This window comes from Cryptomeria japonica, chromosome 5 (assembly GCF_030272615.1).
Source record: "Cryptomeria japonica chromosome 5, Sugi_1.0, whole genome shotgun sequence".
NCBI lineage: Eukaryota > Viridiplantae > Streptophyta > Pinopsida > Cupressales > Cupressaceae > Cryptomeria > Cryptomeria japonica.
The window spans coordinates 639,642,616-639,661,777 of record NC_081409.1 but is presented as its reverse complement, the minus strand read 5'-3'; the positions used below and the strand labels follow the sequence as shown (position 1 = coordinate 639,661,777).

The following is a 19,162-nucleotide window of genomic DNA, read 5'->3' as shown; positions in this document are numbered from 1 at the left end:
TTGGGGTCACTCATACAACTGAAGTTTGTGCATCTCCTGGGAATTTCAGTTGATTCTTTGTGTCATTTCGGGTAGGGAGAGAAACAATCTCTTATCTTGGTGCATCACCTCCTTTTATTTTAAGCATTTCTGTCTTCCCTTTTCCTCTGCAAGTTGTTAGGATAGGCTTAGGAGTAAGTTTTGAAGTGTTGAGTTCGTTCAACACTTGCACCTGGATTGAGAAGGAAGCCGACTTCCTTCGAAGATTAAACCCCCTTGCGCAAGGTCCCACACTTCGGGGTTGTTTCCATGTTTCACAAGGCTGCTGAGTTGATAGCTCAACAAGGGTGCAAGCTTTTGTGATAACAGTTTTTGGCACACCCGGTGGGATCTAATTTCGACATACATGCTAAGGATTCAGTGTTGTTCTTAGTGTCTCAGCCTTTAGAGGCAGTCATCTCTCAAGCAATTGGCAACTCTGCTCAACAAGTCTAGTTTCTTGTTTGTGACTAGTTCCTAACTCTGTAACCTCGGAACCCCAGGTTCCCAAGTCATCGCAACTCTGGAACCCCCAAGTTCCGAAGTGCCCAAGTTCGGAACCCCGGAACCCTGAGGTTCCGAAGTCTCTGCTCACAGGTCCACCGCTTGCTCATGACTTGTTGCAGCTCCGGATTTCATACCCAGAATTCATACAAGGGCGTCTTCTAGAGGTAGTTTCCAGTTCGAAGAACTCTCATCTTCAGGCTCTAGAAGGCGGAGAGGTAGACTTTCATTATCACCAGTTAGGGAGGTCAGGGTTGTAAACACTCCATCTCCCAGGTCTCATTCTACCCCTCCATTTACAAGACCATTACTGTCAAGGGCTCCCACCACTCATATCAGTAGGTATCACATGGCCAAAAATTAGGTTTTTGTTACCTTCAATGGGGGGAGTCCCCTTATTTTGACTTAATGGAATGATATACCAGTAAGTGCGTTAAAAAGTATACCATACTTCACTAGTGAAACAACTACTATGCCCATTGACCACATTCAAGACATTGTGATCATCTGCTCCATCCATAATATCACTCAGGATGATGTTGCTGTCAGACTCTTAGCCACATCTTTGAAAGGCAAAGCTTTGCAGTGGTATAGAGGGTTGCCATCTAGCTCCATTCACAATTGGGATGAATTGGGGGAAAGGTTGTGCAACCATTTCGAAGACAAAAGTGATCACCTATCACTTGTGGAGCAGTTGACTATGATCAAGAGGGCACCTCATGAGTTCATGGGAGATTTCAATTTCAGATTCCATAAGATATGGAATAGAATTCCTGCTCTAGTGAAGCCATCTCTAAATCATGCCTTCTTGTATTATCTTAGAGCTCTCAACAACGATATAGCTGTCATGGTACAATCAATGGGTGGAGCCTCTCTACCGGGTGCATATGACATAGCCATAAGGGTAGAAAATTGTTTGATTCAGGCTAGGAAGATAGCTCCAAGGCCTCCAATGCCTCTCTTCCCAGAAGCTCCTACTCAGCAACCCACCTTGGCTCCTCCTATCCCCATGGCTCCCACAGGTCAACCATCCACACCCTCTACATCCTCCAATGAGCTCCATGAGGTCAAAGCTCTATTGCAAAATTTTAGCAATGAGTTGGTGACACTAAAGAGGAAACAAGCCCAGCATAGAAGACCTTATCAAGCACAAAATCAGAACTATCAACAGAATAGGCCACCCTTTCAAGGGCAAAACCAATGGAGCAATGCCAGGCCTTTGAATAGTGTGAACCCCATAGCTGCAAGCAACTCAAAAGAATTAGTTCCAATGCAAAATAACCTCGCCCAAGAGCAGGATTGGTGTCAACCTTGCAATCAGCCACATAACCAAGGTGCATGCCAAAATGGAGGGTTTGTCCAAGCCTTAGTGGTGCAGGATGAGCCGACCACTTCTGGCTAGCAATATGACTCAAATCAGCCTAGTGTTGGCACTCAGGCTTATTTGCAAGGGGATTCTACCTTTGTCAGTTGGCAGGAGGCAGAGTTTTGTGGTATGAACCAAACAAATGGTGAGTCTATGCTACAATATACAAGGTCAAAGAAGAGAGCTATGGAGGCTGCCTCACCTTCAACATCAGCCCAAGCTCCAATGCCCAATGTAGCTGTCCAGGATACAAGCCAAAATACCATGCAAGGGACCAAGAGGCGGGAAGAGGCCCAAGTCGTCCAAAGAGCAAAGGTAGACCTTGTAGCCTCAAAGAGGCCTCTAAAATCAGCTGGTGTTCCTTTCAACATAGTTGATTAAATGAAGAAGGCCAACCTCAATGTCACTATGTGGGAGGCCCTTTCCATCCCATCGCAAAGGGATTTGCTTAAGGAGGCACTGAAGGACGTCGACCAGTCAGGTGATGAGGCAGCAGTTAGCGGAAAGGCAGTCTCCACCAGTTTGGTGCAGCCCAAGGAGGAAGAAGATTCAAGTAAGATCAACAAGCCTCCCCCATTCTATCTCTCCTTAATCATAGGAGATAACTTAGTTCACAACTGCATGATAGATTCAAGAGCTAGTAGCTCAGTTATGCCTAAGAAGGTAGCTGATCTTCTTGGCATAGAATTTGAACCTGTGACTAAAGGGGTGGTCCAATTAGATGGCACTTCTATTAAGACAGTAGGGGTTGTAAAAAATTTGAAGTTAACCTTGCATGCATGTCCTGTTGCACTGTCTTGCAAGAAGTATCAATCATCGACCTCCCTGCCTTCTTTGCCATTTGTCTATCTAGAGACTTCATCGCCAAGATAGGTGGATACCTGTCTTCTGATTGGTCCTGCATGCTATTTCGAATAAGGTATGGTACCAAGGTTACCATAAGGGCAGAGCCCATTGCGCAAAACCACATTGAGCCCTACATCCTTTTGTGACGTATTCACACATCGCCCCATTGAAAATGGGGACCCCTACTTTTTTTGCTTTTTGGGGTTTGCTTTCTGGGTTTTTTAGGGTTTTGTCTGTTAGCCTTTGCGTTTTGAGTGTCGTCAGGGGGATCACTAGGATGGCAGACTCTGCTTGAGCCAGGGGGAGTCAGCAGGTGCTCCAGGTTTTGCTCTTGTTGCTAATTGTGTCTTGTTTGAGTTTGAGGAGGTCAATGAAGCTTGGTGAGTGAATATTCTCTTTGAAGGTCTGAGTTAGGTCAAGTTGGTGAGTGATGAAGTCTGGAATGTCCTCCTGATCTTCAAATGTCTTGAAATTTGGCTAAGTTTGGAATGTCATCCTGATCCTGAAATTTGACTAAGTCTGGAAAATTGAAGAATCCTCCAAAAACTAGATTTTGCATTATAACTCCTGGAGGTCCGAAACCACTCTCAAACATCCTGACAGTATATATGGAATATAACTTAAAGCATAAGAAAGAAGAAAGATATAAGGAAATGTCACTTATACTTAAATGTTATATTCCATATATGAATCCTGACGGAGAGACCAAAATGTCAAATTTCACTCTTGACCCTTCCAAAGGGTCCAAAGCGAATTCCAATTTCGCTCCTGACCCTTCCAAAGGGTCTAGAGCGAATTCCTCTATAGGACATTCTACTTTGATCCAAACTTAGAACTAACTCATTCCTAGGCATTATTGAGGGCAAAACACTTATTTGGAGTGAAGAAATATGAAAATGAAGTCAGGATTTGAGCATAAGGAGGCATTTCGCTCCTGACCCTTCCAAAGGGTCTAGAGCGAAATTCATATGAGACCCTTTTTTCTTCACAAAACCTTGAAGTGAATGCTAACTTGGACTGGAGGATGATCAGGAGAGGCCTAATAAGTTATATCCAAGCCAAAGAAGGGAGGAAAAAGGTGAAAATGAGCCTAAAATGAGAATTTCGCTCTTGACCCTTCCAAAGGGTCCAGAGCGAAATTCACTTTTCCTCTATTTTGCTCTTTCATGTGGCCAAGTTTTGGATTTTTGAGGCATGGTTGAGGAGGCTTTGATGCATATTTGCCTTTGAGAAGAGGTTTGAGGCGATGAAGTGGTAGAAATCAACCCAGAAGGAGAATTTCGCTCCTGACCCTTCCAAAGGGTCCAGAGCAAAATTCCCTATAGGTCTCGTCCTTGGCCTAGGTCCAGAGCGAAATCCTCAGTTTGACCCCCTATCTTGCCTAAAATGATGAAAACGACCTTGTCTTGAGCTAGTTTGATGGTGGATTCACTTAAATGTGGAGAAAGGAGCTTGAATTAGATCAAGTTTGAAGGAGGCTTTGATGCATATTTGCCTTTGAGAAGAGGTTTGAGGCGATGAAGTGGTAGAAATCAACCCAAAAGGAGAATTTCGCTCCTGACCCTTCCAAAGGGTCCAGAGCAAAATTCCCTATAGGTCCTGTCCTTGGCCTAGGTCCAGAGCGAAATCCTCAGTTTGACCCCCTATCTTGCCTAAAATGATGAAAACGACCTTGTCTTGAGCTAGTTTGATGGTGGATTCACTTAAATGTGGAGAAAGGAGTTTGAATTAGATCAAGTTTGAAGGAGAATTGGATGAAGGAAGTGGAAAACCAACCAAGAATGTGGATTTCGCTCCTGACCCTTCCAAAGAGTCCAGAGCGAAAATCCCCATAGACCTCATTTTCTTCCTTGTTTTGGCCAAGTTCTTAGTTTCAAAGGCATGTTGGAAGGTGGATTCATATGTTCTTGCTTTGGGAAGTGATTGAAAGCATTAAAAGATGAAGATTTTGCTTAGGGGATGAATTTCGCTACTGACCCTTCCAAGGTCCAGAGTGAAATTCTTCATTAACCTCATTTACTTCCTTGCTTGGGCTACCAACCTTGTTCCTTGGGCGTAGACTGATGTATTTTTGCCTTGCAAAGAAGATTGGAGTTGAAAAGATGAAATATCAAGCCTAGAGTGTGAATTTTGCTCCTGACCCTTCCAAAGGGTCCAGAGCGAAATTCCCCAAAACCTCTCTTTTCTCTCAAATTTATGCCAAGACAAGTGTGGGTCAAGCTGAACTAGGATTGGAGATGTCCTTAGGCATGACCTTGAGTTGCTAGTAATCAACAAATTTGAAGGAATTGAACAAAAACTAGGATTTCGCTCCTGACCCTTCCAAAGGGTCCAGAGCGAAATTCCTAAGATCACCTATTTCCCCTTCAAAACAAGTCAAACTTTTGGTTTTTTTTGGCCTAGAGAGGAATGGAGTAATGTTTCATTGACCTTTGAGGTTAATTGAAGTGGAAAAATGATGAAATAAGCTCAAGATTTTAGGAATTTCACTCCTGACCCTTCCAAAGGGTCCAGAGCGAAATTCCTAAAATCCACCTCTTCCTTTCATTTTTGTGTCAAGCTAAGTGTGGATCAAGGTAGATTGAGCTTGGAAGGACCCCTAGGAATGCCTTGGAATGGATTGTGGCCACTAATGATGGATATTTTAGGCTAGGACATGAATTTCGCTCCTGACCCTTCCAAAGGGTCCAGAGTGAAATCCTAGATAGGTCCTATCCCTGGTCATGATTTTTAGCGAAATTCTCCTTTCTAGCCATTTTGAGGTCAAACAAAGTGTTGCAAGCATGAGAGAAGGATCCAAAGGGAGAGTCAAGGGGGAACAAAGTGAGAAGAATGGAGCTAAGCAAGAGAAAACAAGCAAGGAATGAATTTCGCTCCTGACCCTTCCAAAGGGTCTAGAGCGAAATTCTTCAAACCACCTATTTTCTCCTTGAGTGAAGACAAAACTTTGATCCCTATGGCATGGTTGAAGGTGGAGTGAGGTATTCTTGCCTTTTAAGGTGAATTGAAGTGAAGGAAGTAAAGAAATAAGTCTAAAACTTGAGTTTCGCTCTTGACCCTTCCAAAGGGTCCAGAGCGAAATTCCCAAAATCACCTAATTTGCCCATGATTGAGATTAAGAGAAGGATTCCCAGGCCTTGGTGGAGAGAAGACTAGTGTATGCTTGCCTTGGAAGGCATTTTGGAGTAGAGAAATGATAGCATTTTGGAGTAGAGAAATGATAGAATTTGTCCTAAAATGTGAATTTCGCTCCTGACCCTTCCAAAGGGTCCAAAGCGAAATTCCTTATAGGTCCTATGCTTGGCAAAGGGTCCAAAGCGAAATCCTCTTTTTTGGTCTTTTTGGAGGTCAAATCAATGATGTCTTCAGGAGAAAGCGATTCAAAGGTCAAGAAAAGTTCAAGGCAAGGAGATGATGAAATTAGAGCTAAAATGCAAATTTCGCTCTTGACCCTTCCAAAGGGTCCACAGAGAGCGAATCTTATAGGGCCTATCCTTGGAGAGGATATTGAGCGAAATTCCATTATGATGTCTTCTCATTACTGATTTAAGGTGGAAAATGCTATGTTGAAATGAATATGTCATATGTACTTAATCATCCTTTGATTTATTTTGCAGATAGGAGACCAAGCCAGGACAAGGACGACCTATTCCAGTCCATCATCATCAAGGATGTTCCACACGCAAAAAGGGAGGACTCAAGGTGCTTTGAAGCGTTGGAAGACTAGGGGTGCTCAAGGAGTTCAAGTTAGCCTCAAGACCTCATTCTACCACAAGATCACAAAGAAAGGCTTTGCTAGCACTTCAGGGCGAGATATGCTACCGGAGGAAGAAGACTTGACCATAAGGAAGCCTTATCAAGCACAGGGGAGTCAAGGAAGTGCATCATTCATCACGTCAGAAAAAGAGGAGGATCAACCAAGTCACAAGCATTAGACAAGGTGGCATCCTAGTCATCATTCCTTCGATCGGATTGGTCCACCTCAGCAGGACCAGATTCAATGTATCTAATCTATTGGAGGTGGCACAAACTTCGATGTACCTACCCATGCTTCCTATTGGTCCTCACTCCTGGAATGTAATTTTCTCATTGGTTAAGGAAGTTTGTTATAACAAACCCTAATTAGGGTTTCTATCTTGTAATCCTAGCCATTGATTCTCAATCAATCAGAGCCGTCTGTCTGTAAAGGGCTCTCTATATAAAGCCTTGGCTCCTCGTTTGTAAAGGTTAATAGTTAGCTAATAGTGAATAGTCAGAGAGTAGGAAATATTTAGAGTAGAGTAGAAAGAGAAGGCAAAGATTGTTGCCAAGATATTGTTGCAAAAGACTTGTAAACTTCATTGAAGAAATGGTGAATTCTATGGTTCGATTCAACAATTTGCATGGTCTTTATACTTCTCAAATTTGATTTCATGTTATTAGGTGAATGGAAGAAATTTGTATGATCAATGGTGAAATTCGTATATCCATACTACTAGCGGTTTGTTGATTGCAGACTTGCCTTGCATAGTCAATTGGAATCATTCAGCTTAAGCTTAACTTCAATTATCGCTTCTTCATTGATATGCATCAACCTGACGGTGTCCATGCTTGTAGCGGTGATCTAAACATCATAAAGCTTTCCTCAGAAGATCGCACTAATCTTGTGGAGATGATCCTAGGATGTCAAAACAAGACAGTTAGAATTTCATCAAAGGTCATTTATTGCTCTTACGTTCTTAGTGTTAGAAATAGATCCCGTTCCAACCCTTATCCTTTTTTTTCCTTTTTTCAAAATCAAGGGCCGGTGAAATTCCACGTTCCAATAATATCCAAAGCAAATCAGACGCTCAGGTCATTGAGTGTAAGTCCCCTTGTGATTCCAGCAAAATCACATCATACCGCGAGAAACTTATCCACACGTAGAGACCCTATATATCAGAACCTTGGAGTTACTCCGACTGATCCTTCGGCGAGATCTTCAGTAGTCGGGAAACTTTGTTTAAGAGAGGATAAGGTACCTTTAGGTATTTTATTTTGTGTTTGGTCGTGTACAAAAAACACATCAACACATCCCCAGCCCTATAAACATGAACTGCACTTTGCACGAAGAGGGGGAGGAATGTGTTGTCCATGAGCCTGCTACTCTTTTGCAAGAGGTCCCTGATTGCTTGCTGGACGAATGGGCCAATGCTTTTCAGTTTGATCCATTAGATGAGACTGAAGAGATTGGGCTTGGCACCTATTGTATCCATGAAAAGGATACTCCTATCCCTAACCTCATCAAGACACAAGGAGATTCAGAGGGTTTATGGAGCATGTTTTTTGATGGCTCAAGAAACAAGAACGGTGCAGGTGCTGGTGTGATGCTTGTTTCTCCTGAGCAAGAGAAATATTTCTTCTCTTTTAGGCTTCAATTTGGTTGCACCAACAATGTCGCTAAGTAGAAGCCTTGATCCAAGGTCTCCAACTTGCACAAAGCAAAAAGATCAAATCTTTGCAAGTATTTGGAGATAGTGAGTTGGTTGTTAACCACATCCGAGCTCAAAGTATAACAAAGAACAATCTACTCAAATCATACAAACACAGGGTTTGGGATTTGATTAAAGGATTCGAGGCCTTCAATATCTAGAGCATTCCTAGAGGTCAGAACAAGCATGCTGATAGGCTTGCAGCGGTTGGTGCTCAATTCGACATACCTATGCATGTTGCAAGTGAGAACGAACAACACATCAAACTTGTTGTGAGGCCTGCTATCCCAGACAATCAGGTAAATTGGCAAGTGTTCGAAAGTGATAAGCAAATTGTTAACTTCTTGCAAAATGAAGCAGAATTTTCTGCTAAAAATCAGTCTAAGCTGCAAGACCAGTATGGAGATCAAATCATGTAGCTCAACTCCAACAAGTTGCCTAAAGGTCTAGTTACCTTGGAAGGCATTTTCAACACGGATGATCAGTTGAAGAAGAAGATGAACTTGGCTGCAAAGAGGGGTGATTACAAGCCAGTTGTTGTCACCGAGGGTAGGTCCCTAAACTTGGGCAAGATGTGTTCCTCAACCGAACAAGAGGGCCTTTGTTGAGCTTTGTCAAAAATATGATGACATAGTTGCTTGGACCATGAAGACTTGAAGGGGTTTGACCCTATCTTAGCCCAACATACCATAGAGCTAAACCCGGATGCGAAGCTAGTTAGACAAAAGCAAAGGCCAAGAAACCCCAAGATTGAGCCACTAATGAGTAAGGAGTTGACCAAGCTCATAGAAGCCAATATCATCTTCCCTATCAAGCACTCCTCTTGGGTGGCCAACCTTGTCCCTGTAAGGAAGAAGAATGGGGAAATCAGACTATGTGTAGACTTTAAGGACCTCAATAGAGCCTCCCTCAAAGATCACTATCCCCTTCCCTCTATGGAGCAGATTCTCCCAAAGGTCAATGGCTCGGAAAGATTTTTATTCTTGGATGGGTATTCAGGCTACAATCAAATTTTAGTCCAAGAATCAGACCAATACAAGATTGCATTTACTACTAAGTGGGGTACCTATGCTTATTGTAAAATGCCTTTTGGGCTAACCAATGCAGGTGCCACGTTTCAAAGAGCAATGGACATGGTTTTCAAGGGGGTATTAGCAAAGTTTGTTCTTGTATACCTTGATGACATTACTGTTTATTCGAAGCATGTAGCTGACCATCTTGGTCATCTTGAGCAGGTGTTCATGAAATGCAGGGAGTATGGTGTGTCCTTGAACCCTAGCAAGTGTGTATTTGCTACTAATCAAGGAAGATTGCTAGGACACATTGTATCCAAAGATGGCTTGACCATTGATTCAGAGCAAGTGGAGGCTATTCTTTCTCTCCCACTCCCCAGTCACAAGAAAGGATTGCAAAGTTTCCTTGGTAGGATCAACTTTGTGAGGAGGTTCATTCCCAACCTTGCCACCATGGTAAAACCCCTCACTTCCATGCTGAAGAAAAACTTGGTTTTCAGTTGGACCAAGGAAGGGAGGGCCGGTTTCGAAGAGATCAAACAAGCAATTGCTCAGGCCTCTACCCTTGTCAATCCTCTATACCTTCGAAGGAGAATCCAGCATCCCAACTGTCTTAACACAACTGAACGATGATAATTTGGAGCAACCTATTGCTTTCTTTAGTGAGGGGCTAAAGGACTATGAACTTAAGTATAGCTATGTAGAGAAGCAAGTCCTCACTATTGTAAGGGCATTAAAAAAGTTCAAACACATGTTGTCTAACAACAGGATCCAGCTCTTAGTTGCACATGCAAGTGTCAAGGATTTCCTTCTAAACAAGGACATTAGCGAGAAGAGGGCTGGGTGGATAACCAAGGTCATGGAATACGACATCAACATCAAGATCACCAAGCTTGTAAGAGGCAGGGGCCTATGTGAACAACTTGTCTTATCTTCTGAGACTACTCCAGAGGTCGCTCTTGTGTTACAAGAGGATCAACCAACTAGCAACGACACTCAATTCAGTTGGGTAAGTGACATTCCCACCTTCTTAATGGAAGGTAGATAGCCCCAAGGTTTGGACAGGACCAAAAGAAGGCATTTCAGGTTGCAATCCATTCCCTATGTCTTAGTGAATGACACTCTTTTTCGAAGAAACTCTAATGGAGTCTTGTTAAGGTGTATTGAGCAAAATCAAGTCAGCAGATTGTTAGAAGAATTTCATGATGGCTCTTCAGGGGGCCACTTCTCTGCAAGGACTACAATCAAAATAATGAGGGTTGGTTATTACTAGCCATCCTTATTCAATGACTCACATAGATGGGTGAAGAATTGCAAGAAATGTGCTTTCTTCTCTGGAAAGCAAAGACTAGCTGCCCTACCTCTGCACCCCATCCGAGCAGATCAACCGTTCGCCCAATGGGGTTTAGACTTCATTGGCATGATAAATCCACCTTCTAGTGCTGGCCACAAGTGGGGATCTTGGCCACAACAGATTACTTCACTAGGTGGACAAAGGCAGTCGCATTGAGGGATGCCACTGAGGCCTCAGTGTTGGAATTCCTTGATGGAATTGTGACAAGATTCAGTGTCCCCTCCACCATCATATCAGACAATGCCAAGGCATTTGTTGGAACCTAAATCAGTTCTTGGGTAGTTAAGCATGGTGTATACTTGAAGACGTCATCCAATTATTACCCTCAGGGTAATGGCTTAGTTGAATCTTCCAACAAGAACCTCATCAGGATAATTAAAAGGACGATTGAAGACAATCAGGGGGTATGGCATACTAAGTTGAGGACAGCCTTATGGGCTGACAGAATCACACCCAAGAGGGCAATCAGTAACTCCCCTTTCATGCTGGTATATGGGAAAGAAGCAAGACTCCCAACTTCCCTAGAGTTACCCTCTCTTGAACTAGCACATCAGCTAGAATTGATAGATAATGATGCCATGACAGTAAGGCTAGCTAAGCTGATAGAGATGGAAGAGGTTAGAAGCTAGGCTATGCATATACTTGAGACTCATCAACAATAGGTCAAGAAAGTTTTTGACAAAAAGGCGACTAATAGGATCTTCAAAGAGGGAGATCTAGTTCTCAAGCGGGATGCAGACAAAGCCAAAGCTGGGCGACACTCCAAATTTGATGCTATCTGAAGTGGTCCATATGTCATCACTAGTTGCAAGTAGGCCAATGCATTTCATCTCTCTAGGCTTGATGGCGAAGTTCTTCCAATCCCAATGAATGGGATTCATCTCAAACCCTGCTTCTGAAGAGGGTGTTGATGACTATGTAAATATTAGACTAGAAGTTGTTTTGCTTTAATAAGTGCTTGTGCACCTGCCGCATTCTCCTTAAGAGGGTGTGCGCTCTAGTTTCCAGTTTTCCTCCAAGTGATGGCACACACATGTTTTGGGTCTTTCAATGACTCATTGCCCAATGGATGCTCAAGGCTTCTGGACTTCATTCTTAGCAGGCAAGCATCCCGCAGAAATCGCCAAAAATAATGTCATTTTATGACACCCTTGGTCCATCAGAGAGAACCAATCAGAGATACGATCCATGGACTGGCGCTGCCCCAGTTGATCAGGGAGAAGAGCAGTGGAATTAGGAATTGTGAAGTGTTGTCTTGTTTGGAGGAAGTCTTTTCCTTAGCTTCTTTTTCCTTTCCTGGCACTCCGGAACCCCGAGGTTTTGGAGTTCCTTCCCTTTGCTGCCTCTCCTTTCTCCTTCCTGAAACTTCGGAACCCGTTCCTTTCCCTTGCCTTCCTCGGAACTCCGGAACCCCGAGGCTTCGAAGTTCCCTCTTAGTCTTCTTCCCTTCCCCGAAACTTCGGAACTCCAAGGTTCCGAAGTTCCTTCCTTAGCCTTACCTTTCTTTTCTCTGGAACTTCGGAACCCTGAGGTTTCGAAGTTCCTCTCCTTGGCCTTTTCCTTTCCCGGAACTCCGGAACCCCGAGGTTCCGAAGTTCCTTTCCTAGCGTCTCCTTTCCCCTTCACAGAACTCTGGAACCTCGAGGTTTCGAAGTTCCTTCCCTCCTTTCCTTTTTTCTCTAGTTCCTTGGAACTTCGGAACCCCGAGGTTCCGTAGTTCCCTGCTGCGTCTCTTTCCTCTTCCCCGAAGCTCCGGAACCCGAGGTTCCGAAGTTATTTCCTTGTCTTCCCCACTTCGGGAACCCAAGTTTCTGAAGTCTTTGGACTTCCTTCCGACTTGCAACACTTCTGGATGGCATGATCGACACTCAAAGCTTTAAATGCTCTAATGACTTTTTTGACTTGTGCACCTTCTTTTGTGGAGCTACAGGGGTGCATTTAAGATTTTGGCAGGATTTCCATCAAGAGAGGTACAAGGCCATGCTTGTTGTGGTAACTTATGTCATATCTGCATGCTCTGACTTTGGAATGTCAGTCAATCCACCCTTCTCAAGGTTGCATTTTCAGGGTATGGCTAGGTTGCTTGCATGTACAAAAGTCTGATGCATGCACTTCCCTGCACTCCCAGACTTACATTTTCTTGCACACGCAAGGGTCACGATGACTCTTGTAACCAGTTTTCTATATAAAGGTTGTTAAGCCTCATTGTAAAGGGTTCTCTCCCTGCTGGCTTGAGCTATTCTATGCTCTTTCACTTCTCTTGTATTTATCTTGCACTTTTGCAATTGTAAGTTTGGCCATTGGCCTTATAATGAATTGAAATCACCATTCTTGCCTTCTTTCAACTTATGTATGCTGTGTATGTTTTCTTACCTTCATCATAGGTGTATGTTTTGTAGCTTTTCTCTCATATATGCTGTGTTAATTTATTTTTGAGTGTGACTTGTGGGAAACCTTCTCCCCTCTTGACATTCAGCGAATTCTAACTTCCATACATGCATTGGGGTCACTCATACAACTAAAGTTTGTGCATCTCCTGGGTATTTCAGTTGATTCTTTGTGTCATTTCGGGTAGGGAGAGAAACAATCTTTTATCTTGGTGCATCACCTCCTTTTATTTTAAGCATTTCTGTCTTCCCTTTTCCTCTGCAAGTTGTTAGGATAGGCTTAGGAGTAAGTTTTGAAGTGTTGAGTTCGTTCAACACTTGCACCTGGATTGAGAAGGAAGCCGACTTCCTTCGAAGATTAAACCCCCTTGCGCAAGGTCCCACACTTCGGGGTTGTTTCCATGTTTCACAAGGTTGCTGAGTTGATAGCTCAACAAGGGTGCAAGCTTTTGTGAATTTGCACACTTGCATGGAAATACATGCACATACACACACACACATATCCACACAATAAGACACAGACAGAGAGATACACAAAGATACACAGCCATAGGCAAAAAATGGCCTCCTGGATTTGCATCCCTGAAATGCATTTTAGTCCCATCTTGAAAATGGTGTGGGACATAGGTAACAATATATAATAGATTTTGTTAGTTCTTATGATCTAAAAGCAAGAACTAGAACTAAAAATGGAAAAAAAGTCCAAGTGCACTATGCAACATGGGTGGCCTGTGTGTTTACGAATGTGTTTTATGCAATATGGCTTCCACTGAAATTTGGATATCTCAAAAAAATACCTTTTAATGAAATGAGTTTTAATGTTCTGAAATAGACACTTAAATTTTGCAAAATGCTGTGTTATGAAATGAGCTTTAATGTTAATTACTTAATGGCTATACATTTAAAGAAATTTTCAGCAGATATTTTATTTGATTATCAGAAAAGAATTTGGTGTTTCTTTTTATCCTCACTGATTTTAGTTATAATGTTTAAAGTTTACAATGCTCTTAGCTATACGGAAAGGCTAATTTAGTAAAAGTTTTCTCATTGAAGATCTCGCCTTAACATTAGATTTGGTTAAGTGTGCATTCCCAGGGCCAAGTCGCTCATCTCTAATAAAATTGGGATGCCCCTCGAAAGGGGATTTCCCATATTTTTCCTAGAACTGGGGATGTCTTGGTCTCCCAGGGATGTCAAGGCACATCCCCCACACCTGCACCTTCCAAACAGCAAAAAAGGGTGGAAACCTTCTTGTCAGCTTGTTGTGACTGAGATCAAGCCTTCTCAGGTGGGGTAGAGTGGAGAATGGGGAATCTAGGTGTTCTTATATATTTATTGAAGTTAAATTGATGGTGCTCACTGCTGAATTTTGTAATGTGATTCCAGACTCTTTGCATGGGGGCTGGGAAGATTTGTACCCTTGACAAACTCTATTTGAAACAAAATGTATTCATGAACAAGATGATAAAGGGCAACTATGGCAATCATTTTGCAATACAAATACAAGAATGTGGACAGGATGGCATTGCCGATTAGCAGCGAGAATCAATTATAAAACACACAAACATTAATGATGGACAGGGACCTGTTGAAGGAAACTTGTGATCTAAATATTATTTAACAACCTATATGTAGATGGAGATTGAGTTATTGTTAACCTAGTAAAGCATGGGAGGTTTCCCACAAGAAGAGACCTTATCCTATGCGTTCTGGAAGAAATACATTGAACATTCAAACTAATTGTTTTGTTAAGTGATGTCTCAATGTGTCTAGGAGACTAGACAAACATACACTAGGCAAATTAAATTCACTGAAATCATAATTGAATCTGTTTTGTAGGGACTCGTGTTTGTATTTTTAGTGGGATATATGTAAACGTTAGCATGTTAAAGATTTCATCTTCTTTTAGTTTTTATAAGTTATTTTTAAGTATTTTTATTTCATCTATATTTTGAATATTTAAATAAATATTTTCTGTATTATTTTAATAGATGTGCCCTTGCTGTCTCCTCACCATCCCCAAAATTCACAAAAATAATTGCAGTCCCTGAAACCTGTCCCTTTTTTATAAACTCAGATAAACACTTGTTTGATTCATCTTAAACATTATGTAACCATATGTTCTGTGGCAGGACGGGCATTGGAAGATTTGCGCTCATCTTTATTCAGTGAATTCCGTACTGCAGAAGGAGCAAAACGGCTGCAGCAAAGGGTTTGCACTCCAACAGTAGCCCTAACTTTCAACTTTATAGTTGCAGTTAGCATTATTATGATGAACAAATTGGTAAGCTCTTTTTTTGTACACTTGTTGTGTTGACAGTAGATGGTTTTCAAAATTTTACATTATGCTGCAGGAAATTAACTATGCTAAACTGACTGGTGGGTGTGATGGTCTTGGTTTTGTGGTTCTATAAATTGGCACAAGAAACTGATGTTATTTTAAAGCTATTTATATTGTGATTGCAGTTGCTTGGAAAGGTGGGATTTAATTACCCCATCTTTCTCACACTGGTTCACTATACGCTAAGCTGGCTCTTATTGGCCTCTCTTAGAGCCTTCTCTCTGCTTCCTGCATCACCTCCAGCAAAGGCAACACCATTTTCCTCTCTGATTGCTTTGGGGGTGATAATGGCATTTTCCAATGGCCTTGCAAATGTCAGTTTAAAGTACAACAGGTGCTACATTATTTATACCTTTTTTATTTGGTATGTCAATTACAGCCCTGCACAAAACTTTAACTTCTTATCATTTGGGTCATAGTGTGGGCTTTTATCAGATGGCTAAGATTGCTGTCACTCCCACTATCGTACTATCAGAGTTTCTCCTTTTCGGGAAGAGAGTTTCTATGCAGAAGGTTTTCTTCATTCATTCTTTTGCCAAATACAACCACTTCTTTGATCCTTTTCTGCAAATTATTTGACAAGTTTATTTCGTTTCCATTGATAGAGGATTTAGAAACTTTGTTTCACACTTCTCAGGTACTGGCATTGACAGTTGTTTCTGTGGGAGTGGCTGTTGCAACTGTAACAGATTTGCAATTCAACTTATTTGGTGCTTTGGTGTCCTTAGCATGGATAATGCCAAGTGCTGCAAACAAAATTTTATGGTCAAATCTGCAGCAGCAAGACAATTGGACAGCACTTGCGTAAGTATTTGTTTGAAATTCTCACTAATCATGCTAGGACAGAAGTAGCCATTGCACAGTTAATGTTCTCAGACAAGACTTGCTTTTTAATGAAAATGAATAAGTCGATTGCATAAATTAAGCCTTTGCATATATGATTGTGTAAAATTCTGAGCAGATTAATGTGGAAAACAACACCCATAACCATCTTTTCCTTGGTTGCTGGAATGCCATGGTTAGATCCTCCTGGTTTACTATCGTTTGATTGGAATCTCCCCAATATATTGGCCATTATTTTCTCTGCAGTTCTGGGATTTCTGCTTCAATGGTCTGGTGCTTTAGCACTTGGGTAAGAACTTTCATAGTAAATGATTTTAGAAGAAATCATGTCTATTCCTCAGATGCATGCCCTGAATCTCTTATATTTCAAATCATCTTGCAGTGCTACTTCAGCTACTACGCATGTTGTGCTTGGACAGTTCAAGACCTGTGTGATTCTTCTTGGAGGCTTTCTTCTCTTTCATAATAATCCTGGATTTTCAAGCATTTGTGGTGCAACGGTGGCTCTTGGTGCAATGACCGTTTATACATACCTTAACCTCCATGAAACCCACGAATCTATAGGTAATAAAGTTCCTCTCAAGCAAAACTCGTTTTCTTCTCTGAAACCCAAAGTTAATGAAGATGGCCCCAAAGAGAATGGGGGTACAGAATCTGTGTAAAGGTGACTGAACTGAAGACAGAAATTATACAAAGCTGACAGTGCTTCGGATTACACTTTGAGAAGCTCGTACCATTCCCAGGTGTTCAAAAGGAACTCTTTCATTGATTTTTCCAAGCTAATATCTGTTACACAACCTCTATATAGAGTTCGTAAATTTTCCCTTTATAAAATGTATAATTTGGTTCCTTTTCTTTCTATCTAACAAAATTCCATCTCCATTTGCAAATAAAACCAATTACAGCAAGGAAATAATTCAATCGTCTTCTCCTAGCCCAACTTTTACAATTGAAAGCCCATTCTGCTACAGTTATTTTACAGGCTTGGTCGGTTCCTCATGCAAGCAACAGAATTACGAACTATGTTGTAGTGGACAGATCAAAGAACTGCTTATTGAAGTAAACTGTAAATTAGAATTCTTCAATTAATAAGATGGGAAAGAAATTTATTCTTCTTATAGATCAGTGGAGCTATATGGGATCCTCATTCAATTATGGTACAGAAGAAATGGTTGATGAACTAAATGGATATTGTTGTACTAGTGCTACCGAGGCTTTGCTCCCATTCTACACAGAGAATTCAAAGCTTCTGATCCTGTAAGGAGATCAATGCAAAGATTTGTACCTATAATGCTCATATGAGCACAATTAAAGGCTTGGAGCAGAATTCCATTACAGCAAGGATAAAATGTTTGAGCCAGCATTCCATTGCAACAACGATTCTTAAGGGAAAAAATACTCAGGAAGCAATTTTTTGTTTCGACTCATTTGGATTGAATTTCTTTTAAAATGTCATTGCTTACAGAAAAAAGATTACTATTTTCCATGGAACTGGTTCAGCTGGAGTTCATTCTGTTTCAGGTTGTATGCTGTGCAGGTACGACCAAGATTTAATTTGTAAAATATGATTTTGATTTGTATTTGATTGGATTTCTGAAAATAAATGCAGTTATTACGGTCACACAATTAAGCTATGTACTTTTCTTACAGACATAATTGTATCAGATGGAGTGTGCATTTTATCATAAGTTGCATGATCCTTACAAGTACTTGAAAGCCCTGAGATCTCCTCCATTATTTTTTGTTATGGCTTGATATTCAACATATATTTTGAAAACACAAAATACTATACACTTGTTTCTAACTGCTTTGCTATATAAATTGATGTTTCACAAGAATTTGCCACATCAAATTTCAGCTTTGAGTTTAATCTTGAAAAAATAAATTCAAATGGTACTTAAAATCAATTTATGGATATCAATTTAGATAGTTTTTATTTATAAATTTCTATAGTCAGGTTTTATACACAGACGTGCTGCATAGCCTATTGTATGTTTTTCAACAGGGAATACTAAAGTTAGATAAATAGACACTGAGAAGGTTGTCCAAGTCTATGAAGGTCTTGATACTACTAATTCTTTAAGTTGTGAAATTAAGCAATTTGAGGGATATATTTATCATAATATGAAAGTATATATTGCAAGATGCAGTACTTAGCAATGACTTTTGAGAACCAGTTTTTTGGGATCATCGAATATTATGTAGGCGAATTCCTTATTATGGGATCTCCATGATGGAATCAGTGATGTAATATGTTGCCCTCTAGCTAAAGGAAGAGCTTGGAGTGCAAAACAGTCTTAACCAGAACTTTTCATGAACAAATTGATCTTAGTGATTCCATTTGTGGGACAGGTGCATTTTAATCCCAGAACTTTTGATCTATAAATAAGATGAAGATTACATACTTAGTTCGTCAATTATAGTCTTAATAAGAGGAATTAAACCATTCCAAACATTCTATGTAGGATAGAGGTTTCATGTCTCTTGTTTTACCTTGAGGCTCTATGATGGTCATATCTTGGCATATTTTTAGGACTATTTTCAAAGATGGATTAGGATGTTTATGATCATTGTTATATCTATGAATTGATGTTTGTAGTAAGGGCCATGCTTGGCTATTGTGATGTTTTTTTTGAGTGTAGGCACTTGAGTGTCATGGTTATGATTATGAAGATTGCATGACATGTTTGTTATCATGTTTTGTGATATTAGTAATCCGCTATGATCACACTCTCTGTGGCCATGGCTATAGGAATGTGTAAGACATAAGAAATTATGTGATTGAGGTATGTTGATCCCTCCAATTTCATCAATTCTCTTGTGACTATGAAATGTTAGCTACTTTCATCCCAGCGATTTAGTACTATCATTTAATGATGATTATATACGATGTCACGTTTTTATGTATTATTTTGATTATGCATTTGAGTGAGAATTTTTTTTGCAATGTGATTTTTATGGTATAAGTTTTTGTGAGATGTGTTCTCTTATGAGTATATTTGTGTTCATTGGCTTTATACTATTCTTCAACTATTTGCAC

General features: G+C 40.9%; 1 protein-coding gene across 2 annotated transcripts in view; it reads left to right on the top strand.

The window, feature by feature from the left end:
- LOC131039017 (nucleotide-sugar uncharacterized transporter 2) overlaps window positions 1–17,756 on the top strand; it is a 28,868-nt gene extending 11,112 nt beyond the window's left edge. The window contains exons 2-8 of one of the 2 annotated variants that reach the window (XR_009104595.2): window positions 15,071–15,222; window positions 15,405–15,613; window positions 15,699–15,792; window positions 15,917–16,083; window positions 16,241–16,411; window positions 16,505–16,865; window positions 17,028–17,756. Coding sequence is in view for 1 of the 2 variants with exons in the window: in XM_057971649.2 (XP_057827632.1) it covers window positions 15,071–15,222; window positions 15,405–15,613; window positions 15,699–15,792; window positions 15,917–16,083; window positions 16,241–16,411; window positions 16,505–16,784 (1,073 nt within the window). In the remaining variant the exon portion in view is untranslated. Of the gene's footprint in view, window positions 1–15,070; window positions 15,223–15,404; window positions 15,614–15,698; window positions 15,793–15,916; window positions 16,084–16,240; window positions 16,412–16,504 lie in introns of both variants that reach the window. The other variant, XM_057971649.2, reaches the window with a different exon arrangement.
- Window positions 17,757–19,162: the final 1,406 nt, after the last annotated feature.